At 39.3% G+C, this 12901-nt stretch overlaps 2 protein-coding genes across 2 annotated transcripts in view; one reads left to right on the forward strand and one right to left on the reverse strand.

The window, feature by feature from the left end:
• tesca (tescalcin a) lies at positions 1–8284 on the forward strand. Its single transcript, XM_058636277.1, has 8 exons — positions 1–118; positions 2121–2190; positions 2624–2704; positions 4054–4193; positions 5384–5445; positions 7331–7438; positions 7533–7580; positions 7668–8284. Exons 1-8 carry the CDS (start codon positions 58–60, stop codon positions 7758–7760), a joined length of 663 nt encoding a protein of 220 aa, XP_058492260.1. The 5' UTR covers positions 1–57; the 3' UTR covers positions 7761–8284.
• fbxw8 (F-box and WD repeat domain containing 8) overlaps positions 8104–12901 on the reverse strand; it is a 20138-nt gene continuing 15340 nt past the window's right edge. Inside the window, exons 9-11 of the mRNA XM_058636276.1 lie at positions 10953–11126; positions 10043–10159; positions 8104–8645 (exon numbers count right to left, since the gene is read on the reverse strand). Of these exons, the coding sequence (XP_058492259.1) occupies positions 8480–8645; positions 10043–10159; positions 10953–11126 (457 nt within the window). The 3' untranslated portion in view covers positions 8104–8479. The remainder of the gene's footprint in view (positions 8646–10042; positions 10160–10952; positions 11127–12901) is intronic.

The raw sequence follows: 12901 nt of genomic DNA on the forward strand, positions 1-12901 counted from the left end.
GTTGAGCCAGTGGCTCCAGGTCATGCGTCCTGACGCACCGCTGGTGGAGCAGCAACGATGGGAGCCTCGCAGACGCGCTCCGAGAGCGTGTACCAGGAGCTGATGGATAAAACTGGCTGTGAGTAGATGAAACACGCTGCAGACCTTATTCTCCTAGAACGTCCGTGGTCGCTGTTTGTGTGCGCGGCGCTGATTTGAGCGCTGTCATTCCGTTTCAAGGTGCGTCTTTCTATGTGGCGCTGACAAATCTACGCTGCCAAGGAAATAAACACAACATACAAATGGAAACCCGATCATCGGACCAGATTTTTTTATAGAGTTTAGTGTTGTTTTTTTAGTGAGCAATCAACATATTAAACTATCAACCCGATGTGCTGAATAATTATAGGTTGATGTTTGTGTTGACTGTTTACCGGCAGGATTAAGGGTTTGTTGGACCAAGTTTTATCCAGTGATCATGATTTCCAGAGCGAGGATTAAAAAGTTTAATAAAGCAAAACCATCAATAAGCACAAAGACAAACCAGAAGTGTGTTGATGTTTTTGGTTGTTTTAAGTAGCAGGATTTTGTTGCGCATGCAGTGGCATGCAGAGAGAAGCTCATAGCAAAACAAAAAAAGAAAAAAGACAAACTTTATTGACACTGTGTCGGTGAGACTTTGTACTTCTGATTGCCTTCATTTCCTTAAGGTGGGGCTTCTTTTCTTTTTATCTACACTCATTTGTATGGACTCTGGTGACATTTGTTATTGTACTGACAGGTACAAACGTGTTTGTTCTCTATTTGCAATTATCAAGCTGTACTTGTTGTTAGTTACATCTGTCGATGCATAATGTAATAATGGCACCACCCACTGTAACCAACAAACTTGTTCCTGCAACCTGCAGCAGTGTGTGTGTGTGTGTGTGTGTGTGTGTCCTTCATCCAGCCACAGCTGTCTTAGCAGGTTATTGAGCAATACAAGAGGAAATACCAGACCTGTCTTGATATGGGAGCAGGTCATTAGTACACACAGCGAGTTAATGATTTAAGGAACCATTGGAAATGGCATTTAAATGGCAATCCTCCTGCTGCACAGTGTGTTTGCTTTGCCATGAGACTGATAGTTGAGCTGCACCAAAACAGTCTGGGCCACTGGCTGCATGTCACTCCCTTTATTTAAACACTGATTATGTTCACATGCATCAACAACAACCTGCTATTATTAACCTGATTCAGACAATAGTGATACCTACCTCATTATCCCAATAAGCCTATACTCAGAGTAAGCAGTCTAGTAGGGATGAGTCGATATGGTACTCAGAATCAGTCGGATATCGGACAAATAAAAATATAAAATCTGACACAATCCAAAAAGAAATCCTATAATGTATCGCATGCTGCCATATGCACAGACTGTAAAAATGTAAATGAAAACCAGCAACAACATTTTAGCTGAGTCATATTGGAGAAGAACGTTTGCAAATGTGCTGTTTTAAATGACTGTATCACACCGGTATCTGTATCAGTTACTTGGTATTGGAATCGGACACAAAAAAGTGGTATTGTGCCATCCCTGATACTTATATTAGTCCAATTTTACTTGCATTATGTATACATTTTATAATTAAGACTATAAATTAAAGATTATAATGCTGTACTCAAGTTTTCATGTCCTAATCTGACTATGATCTGTAACGTGGCATCAAGAATATGAAATGGAAGAAGACCCGTCATAAAATGCATAACGTCTTATTCAGAATAAGGTCAATGGTTGGATTTTTGTTTCTAAAGTTTAAACATAGCCAGCAGTATTCTGATTCATGTTACCATAGTCAGATTAAGACATGCAGCGTATATTATGACCATAATCACATTTTGCAGACGTGTGTATCTTTTGTGACAATGTAGAGGTAAGGCTGTGCTCTGGAACATAAATGCAATATTCTATTTGCAACTCATGTAAATATCATAACATGAGCCATGTCAGTAATCAGATTACTGGGGTCCATGTAAACATTGTCACTATCTCATCTCGTTACTATATAGATTATTATTTAGTGCTGTTTAAGGTCATGTTATTATGGTGTACTTACATTCCTTTTGCTGGTGTGTTGTTTTTTATTTTTTTTTGTTTTCAGTTTCATTGGAGCAGATCAAAAACCTGAAGAAACGATTCCTGCAGTTGAGTGGAAATGAAGAGACAATAAGGTAAAATCGTCTCAGTGGGAACAATTTTTGCCTCAGTGGTCACACACAAAAACTGAAATACTACCCACATGGAGAGTTAAGTAGAGAGCTGAGGGTATCTCTGGTATCTGGCACAGTTACAAACACACATCATACACACTGTCACTGTCAACACGCTGGCAGTAAATCACAAGCCCCGTCCCTCTAAAAGGAAACAGAGAACACATGTTGAACTCAGCTGGTATTTCTTTTTATGACAGTTTACCATGGTCAGAGATACGGATACTTCCTAAAAATAAAGTTCTGTATTATTTAAATGTGTAAAACAATATACATATATATATATATATATATATATATATATATATATATATATAGTATATATAGAGAGAGAGCTGCCACTGTACTGCAGTTTCTGTTTTATGATAATGGACTTTCTCTTGTCGCACTGCAGTAGAGAGAACTTGGACGCCATTCCGGCCCTTGCCAACAATCCCATCAGAAAGCAAATTATCGAGGCGTTCTTCGACAAAAGGTGGGTGAAGTCAAATTACAACGCTGTCTTTCACCATCTCATGTATATTCGTATGACATGTGCCATATTTTTATTCGTCTTTTAAGTGCAAAGAAGTAATAGGGTGATAGGTATCGGATCATGAAAATGGCATGGTAACATTTAGTTTAGTTTTATGGATTTGAATTGGGTTGCAGCATTCTTAAGTTTGGCAATGGCTGCAATAGAAACTGGGCAACGTCTATTTTTTACAACCATTCCTGTTTTTTTTGACAGTTCCAGGCTTATTGCCTATTGCCTCACGTCTTTCGTGATAAGATAAAGACCTAAGGCATTTCTATCTCCTTCTGCTGAGTGTCATTCTGCAGTGAGTCACCTTCACAATAACAGAATGCAATTAGCATGAGTAAATGCAGGGATTTTTCAAACTCTTAAGTGTTCAATGCTTCATTTCTGTTTGCTTATAGTTGAAGGAAAAGGTTGTCATGAAAACACCTGTGTCAGGGTGACTGATAATGCGGGTTTCATGCTTCATCCCAAACAATTGTGGTGCAGTGTGGAAAAACAAATGATCTCATATTCCATAAATAGATTAAAAACGAAGAAACTTAATGGGTGTATTGCAATGGAGAGTCAGTTGTTGACATTTTACACAACCAGCACTACCTCATGCTTTGGAAACCACAATTTGGACTTTTATAAAACAACACGTGTTATGGGTATGTGGTATTTGTTCAATGTGCATGACACTTACCAAAAGAGGAAGTGTCAAAATGTCTTCTCTTCAAGATTTTTAATTTCCATGGTGAAAATATTTGTAAAAAAAAAACAGCACATGCAGAATAACAGAGAATTAAGCTTTGGGCAATATGAATAAGTAAGGGTCTTGTTTAATAACTTAAAGTTCCTGTTCGTGTTTGTGTTTCTGTTGTTAAATATCTCTGACCTAGAGTGTGGTCAGTAACATTTTATCCAGTCAGGAGCAAATATCCATCCATCTTCTACTGCTATATGGGAGGGGGGAGGGGGGGGGGGGGGCAGCTGACATAGGGCAAAGGTGAGGTACACCCTGGAAAGGTCACCAGTCCATCACAGAGACAAACAACGATCCACTCTCATACTCACAGTCAAAATAGCGTGTCCAATTTGCCTGCTCCCCAAATTTGCATGTTTTTGGACTGTGGCAGGAAACGGAACAACCCAGAGAAAACCCACACACCCATGCACACACATGCAAACGTTCAAGCAAATATGAAGAAAAAAAAAAAACAGCCCATCCAGTTAGCTTGAGAACTTGCATTCTGAAAGTATTCATTTAAAACAAACAAAACAATCTGCAGTGGTTGACTTTTCACTGCTCTGTTCCCCAGAAACCAGCGTAGCAGTGAAGTGGGCCACCTCGAGGAGATTGGCTTTGAACAGTTCGTCATGGTCATGTCTCACTTCCGCCCTCCGGCTTTGAGGACGTCCGTGGAGGAGAGAGAAGTGATGAGAAAAGAAAAGCTCCAATGTAAGAGACTTAACTATGCTATTAAAAGCAGTCTTAGTAACAAGAGCAGGTGACTGCTCTGCAGCTGTGTCACAGTCAGGACTCCACCCAGCCAAAGATAACGCGTCACTGATGTGGATGTCAGAAATACTTTAGTAATCCCTGGGGGCAAACTGGCTGTAATGAAACCCAGTTTGCCCCCGGGGATTAATAAAGGGTTTCATTACAGTCACTCCAACTAAGAATAGAAAAATAAGAGAAATTCACAGAACTATAAAAAAAAGAGATGTATAAGAAATATTTCCATCTCTGTCACAGTAAATTAAGAAGAAACTGAACAATGTGCAGTGTGTAAACAGCTAGTCTAAAAAGTAAATAACTTTTAATTACTGGACACCACAACACCAGATTCCTCCCTGCAACATCCACTGTCCTATTGTATTCACTGTGTTGGGACCCAAATTCAGTCCCACATGTCTTTTGGACCCTCATTTTCATTTTGTTTCCCAGGAACAACAAGTGTCACTGTTTTGCACAAAACCCCAAAGCACAATGTTTCACTCACTGAACCTGTCTGGCTTCATACAAAACATTCTTCCCCTTTTTTCCCCCCCCCATTTTGGTAAAAACAAATGAATACAGGTCTTTCTACTCTCATAATGATACATTTCTACATTAAGAATCTTAATAAAAAAAAAAAAAGCTGCATGCCGTATTGAACTGGCTTACAACAGCCAATGCAAAAAACACAAGTTTTTTGACAGAATTGAATGCATTTAGTCTGACTCAGATTCTGTATGACGTGTGTATGGCACGTATGATTTAGCGTGTCCGTTACGTGGCGTGCACTCTGCTGTGTGCGAGGTGTATAACCAGGCCACGGACATTTCAGTAAAATCACATGGTGAATATTTATGAAAAGAGAAAAAAAATAAAATAAAGTGGGGAGTATTTTCATTGCTGCATGAACTCTCGTGTCAGCAGTTTACAAGATGTTTCATTGTCTTGTTGTGATTGTTAACGTTCAGCGGTGGTGAGTTGGCCTGAAGACAGCCTGCTATAAATTATTCCTGCCTCTTATCGCAGCGTCTTGACAAACATAAGCAGTCACAGCATCCGCTGGTCACAGTGAGTCGATGGCGGAGATTTCCTCCAAAAAAAACTCAGACCAGACACTGACGTCCTTTTCCTTCCTTTTTTCTCTCTCTCAGTTCTGTTCAACATGCACGACACAGACAACGATGGCGTGATCACACTGGTGGAGTACAGGAAGGTAAGACAACTGACCCATGCTGCCCTCAGAGGTTTTACATTGCACACGTTTGTAGTGAGCTTGACTGTTTGTAAAAGTATAATAACTACAGTATATATATACTTTGTGTGGGAGTGCACATGTCAAGTGTATTTTATTTTTAAATAATTATTATCCTAATCAACAGGTGTGTAATGAAGCAAGAGGGTACACAAGTTAGTCCACACCCACACAGACAGAGACAAATATTTGTGTGGGTGCGGTGTTCCTGTTGTTGTTGTTGTTGTTGTTGTTGTGGGCGCTCTTGTTATTCCACCACACTTTTAAGATGACTACACCGAATGACTATCTAAATGTAGTTAGTGGTGTTGGTGGACTGGTGACGTGGTTGTGAAATGAAGAGGTGTTGGAACAGTCTGGTTTTGTAGTTCGCTCCGATATATTTGCCTGTGCTACGTTGTGTTTGTGTCTCGGCTGTGAATATGTCATTTCGGCACATCTTTGTTTACAAAAGAAACGTCCATCCTATCTTTAAAGCTGGTTTTGATAGATCTATCACTAAGCAAGTATGTCACCTTTAAATGACTGGTTCAGAATTATTTCAAGAGTCGGGACTCTTTCATTCTACGCCTCAAATGTCTGTTCTTGATAAGATTACTAAGAGATGATGACAGTGACTTAAACCACCAGAATCAGGCCAAAGTGTAAATCAATCCAAATGACTTAAAAGACATTTGAGACCAACGACCAACAATTCAATGAGGAAACCTTTCAAATGGGAAGAATTGTAAATGTTTGCTGTGTGTTTCAGTTCAGTGAGTCCAACATGAGACTAAATAAACGTAGTCTAGAACTCTTTTTGAATGGAAATCTATAGGAAAGGAGTTACTGGTCTCAAATGCTAGTTTAGTGTCTTCTTTAAAGATCTTGTAAAGCAAATTCAGCATTTCTTGTTTGTTATGTAGAAAATAGTGGATGTAAAAACAATTTCAGTACAATTTTAAATTTAAAACTTTCTCTCCCTAAGTCTTTTTTTTTTTTTTTTTAAACACGGTGTCGATATACAAACTTTCAGTGCCTTAACTGAGGTCTCTTGTTCACTCTTGAGTCACTAATGGCAATTGAATCACCACGTTTGACTGTCTGTAATTACCATTACAGACATCTGTGACGTCATTTGGACTAGTTGTAATTCCACCGTGACTAATTGTGTCTGTGACGTCGTTCTTAGTGAAAACTACAGTTTCAGATTTCTGTCATTCAGGTTTTACTTGTCAGAGAGAAGTGTAGAACACATCCCATATGCGTCTTATTGCCTCGATTGTCTGACTGCCTTTTTTAATTTCTGAGATTGCTTTGCAGCATAGGCAGTCGGTGCCAATGCTGGAAGAACGACCTTTCCGGATAAATGAGCGTGCATTTGCTGTTGCTAAACAGCCAATAAGAGCACCCTCTTTCTCTGAACTGCCACATGATTGGTCGAAATCTCTAATCTTTGGCCAGATTTTCCCCAAGCTGAAAACAGAGCCAAGAGGTGCAGACGTCCATAAATTAACATTTACATTATGCTGCAAAGTTATTTGGCAATAAAAATATGTTGCCTACGCCAGCTCTAATGCAAACTATATGAGAAGTTTTCTATTTAAAAAAATACTGCTGAATAATGCTGAAAAAGCAACCTGTCTATCTGGCTTCTGTCATCTTCCAATTGGCCTTAAATCACCAAAACCAGTAAAGTAACTACACCTGATGAGCATGTTGTTCAGCGTCGTAGTTCACTGATTGTTCTATGTGAATAAGGCGGGTTTTTTTTTCTCACCTCTTGCTGTTACTCTGTGAAGGCTCTAATGTGCCGTTAAACTCCCGCCGCAGAGGATTAAACAGAATCTTTATCATGTCATCTAAGGTCGTGGAGGAGCTTCTTTCAAAGAGTGGAGCCATCGGGCACGAAGCTGCAAGGGCAATAGCAGACGCCGCCATGTTGGAAGTGGCGAGCACAAATGTGCCAGACATGGTGAGGGAAATTAAAACTTAGTTTATTTATATATATATGCATATAAATATATAAAAAAGTTGTATTTTGTTAATTTGTCTCTGTATCATTTCAGGCCCCAGATGATTTTTATGAAGGAATTACGTTTGAGCATTTCGAACAGGTTTGCAGTTTTCTAACTCTTCACGGGGATCAAACTAAATCGGAATATTTTGCACTTGCTACAAATGCTTCTCTCGTCTGTCTGCAGATTTTGAAGGGCCTTGAAATGGAGTCCAGGATGCACATTCGCTTTTTGGATGTAGACACCTCAACAATGCGCTGTGGGAAATCGACCTCTTGAAGGAGTTGCTCTTGTACATAATTGTCTCTGCTCCTGCTGTTTTTAGCAGAACCTCTCCAGTCCTTAAATACAAATGAAGCCAAATATGTTTTGATATGCTTTTTAGTCGGTGAATCTTTTTATACCAGCAGTATAACAGAATTGTTAACATTTGACGAGTTGGGAGTTTTTTTGTAATTCCATTTTCAGAGTGTCACAAATTTCAAATACCTTCCTGTTTTCTTTTGTCATGCTCTTGTTAGTTTCTCAGATGAGCTGATTTCTAAGGAACACACTACCTTGCTATGGTATGTAAGCAACATGTCCGAAATGTGAGGCATGACACAAACACTCATTCCCAGACTTCCTTCTGCAACTCCAGAATATTTGGAGGCTCATTTATTCCATTCCTGTAACAGTACACTGATGTTGTACCATGAAGATCCTCTACCGTCTTTGTCCAATAACAAACTTTTTACCTAAGATGAATAATTTAAGTATGTGGACAAGCTTTCTTAACATAAACTAATAAATAATTAACTTAAGATCTTGTTGAGGTGTTTTTTTTTTAATTGATGTTGTACATCAGCATTGATTAAAATCCAGGAAACCAAACCTATAATATATAGGTTTGGCTTCCTTATTAAAAATCTAGTCTACAAATATTACATTCACCAAAAAATAAAAAATAAAGAAGATACAGCTTGGATAATGAATCAAATTTACAGGTGAGACTGTTCTCAGTGAGACGGATGAGAGCCGGGCAGCCTGTCGTACGGCACTGCCAGGCCAATGTTGTAGTTGTAGCCGTACGACTCAGCGAAGTCGGACCTGCAGATGGGCAGGATGTGATCCTGTGACAGCGCGTCCTCAGAGAAGTCGTAATGGCAGATGACTCCTCTGTGTCTGAACGACAAAAACATGAATGTCAGCAACAACATTAACAGTTTATTTAACTTTCTTTTTTTTTTTTTTTGGAAACCGTTGGACGTGAATGAGCGAGCGATGGATATAACAGATAACAGAATCATGTGACATGCCACAGAAAGCAGTGGAATTTCAACTGTTTTCATGAATCAGTCAAATAAAACCTTATATTGTTACATTTAATAAAAAAAAATGATAATGATAATATGATAAAGAGTAACTAAACCCCCTGGTCTGAGGCGAACTCCACCCAATGCCTGATTTTGGAAATCTACAAAAAGTGGGCAGGGAATTATCAGTGAGTGGGGAGGGGACTGAGCATCGCAGGGGGCGTGATGATCGAGTGGCAGCAAGTGCAAATCGCGGCAGTGGCAGTTAGCTGTGGCATTTCCGGTGGCAGCTTTGAGCATTTTGAGTGAGCAGAGCTCCCAAGTCTCACGCATTCGTGTGAATCAATAAGTTCACACGATCACACATGACATTTCTCACGCTGATAAGGGATAAAAGTCACCGCACATCAATTAGTCACCGCACATCAATTAGTAACCTATGAATCGATGATGCGTCCGCCCGCTTCTGCACACCTGGAGAGCTGGAGTTGTGAGACTAGGTTTTTTTCGGGGTACTTCTCGCACGGAAAATACACTGTAAATGTTGTAAACACAACAAACGGAGCGGTATTTCTACCGACCGAATAAACTAGAACACGCTGGGCCTGCAAGGGTTCTTTCTGTGATGTAGTTAAGTAAAATACTATGTGCTGTCAACACGGGATGTTTTATTTTGAAAAGTATGTTTCATTTTCTGACTTCATCTCCCGTCCGTGCTGAATTCCGCTGAATTTATGCGGGGGTGTGGCCAGAAGACGACGGTTGGTGACGAGGCACCGGGAAAGTGACAAAGCCCGGGATGAACCAGTTTATATGAAAATTCAAATGTCACCAAATACATGATTCAAATACTTTACACTAAACTACCAACTAAGAGTTGGACCTGGATCACTGTATAACATTACTAGATAACCATAAAAAAGTGGTTTAGGGGTTTAGTTACTCTTTAAGTAATTGCTTTTGCTTTACTTTCACCTTTTTCTCAGATCAGTCATCTCCTATTCATAACAGCCTCCTTCCTGTGATCACAGCCACCACAAGACGGCATCATTTAGTGATGCTGATTATTATTATTATTATTATTACAGGATACTAAAATATTGATTTATGCACTAATGTATTCATAATCAAAAATGTACCATATGTGAAACACAGAGGTGGCTTCAGACTCAACCCTACAGCACAGTACACTGACTACCTCTGCCTCAAAGAGTTCCAGGTTAAAAAAAGAGAAAGAAAGAAGGGCGTGGGAGTGAGAGCAGTGACCTGCGGTGAGCGGTGAGGTCGTCATCTGTGATGCAGGCCCCCCGTGGTGCCTTATCGTCTGGGATGTTGGCTGTTACCAGGGTGTTGTTGTTGAAGTGTACATGCCGAACAGGATGCCTGTAAGACAGACGACAACATCTTCAGTACCAGACGTACGACATAAAGCACATTATTGCTTGTGATTTTTATTTATCGATGGAAATATGCAGCTGAGAGCCTTTTACTGGCCTGAATCTTTCTCAAAAATAAGAGTCCAAAGTTGTTGAGTTAAAATAACAAATGTCTGCAGTCTAAATCAAGACAGAAATATAAATTTGGGCTCCTATAGCAGGTCAGATTCTTTGCACAACTGGTTCTTGAAAACATTATTAAAAGTAAGCTTTTTCTTTTGTGCAGTCTGAGTGTATTTGTCTTTTTTTGTTGTTGTTGCCTCATTGGATTTATACTGACACTACTAAACTGATTTTCATTAAATTTTATGGAGTGGTGGGACAATGACCCAAGGAGGAACTCATTACATTTTGGAGCAGATCCTACTAAAGGGAGGGTTGCTTTTTTTTACACTAAAAAAATTCCTCTCTAATCATCTTTCAAATTTTGATTATAATTATGAGGTTGAATCAATAAACAGTTTCCAAAATGTGTGCACTGTGTAAGCCGCAGTTCTTAATACGCCACAGAAACCGTGCCATCTGTTTTACCTTTCTTTAATGACCATGAAATCAACCTGAATCCTATTTAATTCTGGCGATAATTTGTGAAAACTAAAAAATTTTTTTTACATTTAAAGTTGAATGTGTTTGGATAAACACCCAAATGAACTCTGACCTGAAAGGGAAACAACACAGTTAACTAAACCAGATCCGGCCTCTATTGAAAACAGCAAACGTTATTTCTTTTTCTGTCTCACCTGTTGTGCATCTCCCACAGCTTAGTGCCCATCCTCAACTCCCACACACACACCAATCCTTCGCCTCCGCCGCTCACGATCTTCCAGTCGTCCACCTGCACCGACGTCACGCCCAGGTGGTGAGCGTACAGAGACGCCACAGAGGAGCCGGTTCGAAGGTCAAACACTCTCACCCTGCGTCACAGCACACAACGACATATGCTTCCATTCATTCACATTGCTGACGATGGATTCTCTAACTTCTTTACGGTTCTTAACAGAGTGTTTATGCGACACAAACATGTGTTTCAAATGAGGCACGAGAGATGAATAATAGAGTACAATAACAACAGTGATTTCCAGTGTTATTCTGGATTTTGCTTCCTGCTGACAAGAGGCGGAGATCTCATACCAAGACGGCACCAGAGAGTCCAGTTTGTCAAAGAGTGCATTCATTTACAGACAAAAGCACATTATTCTGTGCTGGAGGAGCACCAAGAGAACTGAGAACTGAAAGACCAACGATAATTAAAGGCTGAAGCAGATGTGTCACTGAAGACTTCAGTTTCTGTGTTGTAATGTTATTTGCCCAGATTTTCTATCAAAGAAAGGCAACATTTGGTGGCACATGAGCTTAAAATAAAGACAACAAACCAAGACAGAAACAAGAAACTACAAAGCATGGAGATGGTGTGACATAGGGTTCTTTTTGAAGAGAAAATATGTAGTTGGTGTTAAATATGAAGTATTTGAACAATGAAGTCTTAGTAAAAAAAACCAGAATAATGTATAAAACCATTTTTTTAGGTATAATAAATGCTGCAATGACAACATGGTAAGATAAATACAATCTCCTGTAAATTCTGTCGAAGATAAAATCTCAAGAAAACAATAAAATATATTGAAAATGTTGTATAGATTTTGGAAAGTAAAACAAACTATGTAATCAATGTGATATTCTCTTTAAGATCATAGTTTTAAAAAGCAATTATTTTTACCTATGACATCACCCGACATTTAATGGATTATAATATATAATGATTGATTTGCTAATTACATATTTTGCATTCATGCAATTCTGTTTACTTTTGACAGCTTTCGTTCTTTAATCCTTTAAGTAAAGCACTTCACAAACGCCGCTTTGAGATAAATACTTTATGTGCTCACTGTGATTACTTTGGTCCTTTCAATCAGTAAGTCACTAGTAATTGTGTATTTATTATGTAAAAAAGCAGGATTTCTGCTTGCTGGGTCTCAGGGTTTCATGAGCAACAAAAGCCCAGGGGAGCTTCAGCTCCATCTGTTGTCACTGTGGCTTCATTGCAGCTGAAAGCATCCAGGACATGACTGTATCCAGCCTCAACCGTCCTCCAAGACTTCATTAACATAATCCAATTCACTGTGGGACCCAGATTTCATTTCCGCCTCCAGATTAATTTTTTTGAAGAATCTGAGTTAAATGGCTAAATGGGCACCGCGGACTGGTTGTGTGCAGTTAGTCTTCTCTGCTTAGTGGCATTACGTGATGGAAGCACACGTTTCAACAATAAGAGCTGAACATTACGGGGCCGACCGCAGGGAACCATAAATCTGAAGCTGGAGGCGGCAGTGAGATTTCAGTGGACAGAGTCCACTTCATTAGTCAGGAAGAGCCGAGCATTGTCTAATAAGAGAGGAGCGGAAGAGGCTCAAACAAAATGAGAGGTCTAATGTAAAACCTGGGTTTAGGTAAATTCACATGCTCCGGTTTGATATTCCAAATTAATTGATATTTTCAACATTATAACACAATTTGAATATTACAAATAAGATGCCAGCTGTTCTAGATTTAATGATGTGCAATGAATAAACCACATAAAAGGGCTGTTTCACCCATTTTTTACCCCACAAGTTTTCTATCAGATTAAGGTCCAGGGATTGGGCTGGCCACTCCATAACTTTAATTTTGTTGGTCTGGAAACAAGATGTTG

Source organism: Solea solea, chromosome 8 (genome assembly GCF_958295425.1).
Source record: "Solea solea chromosome 8, fSolSol10.1, whole genome shotgun sequence".
Taxonomy (NCBI): Eukaryota; Metazoa; Chordata; class Actinopteri; order Pleuronectiformes; family Soleidae; genus Solea; species Solea solea.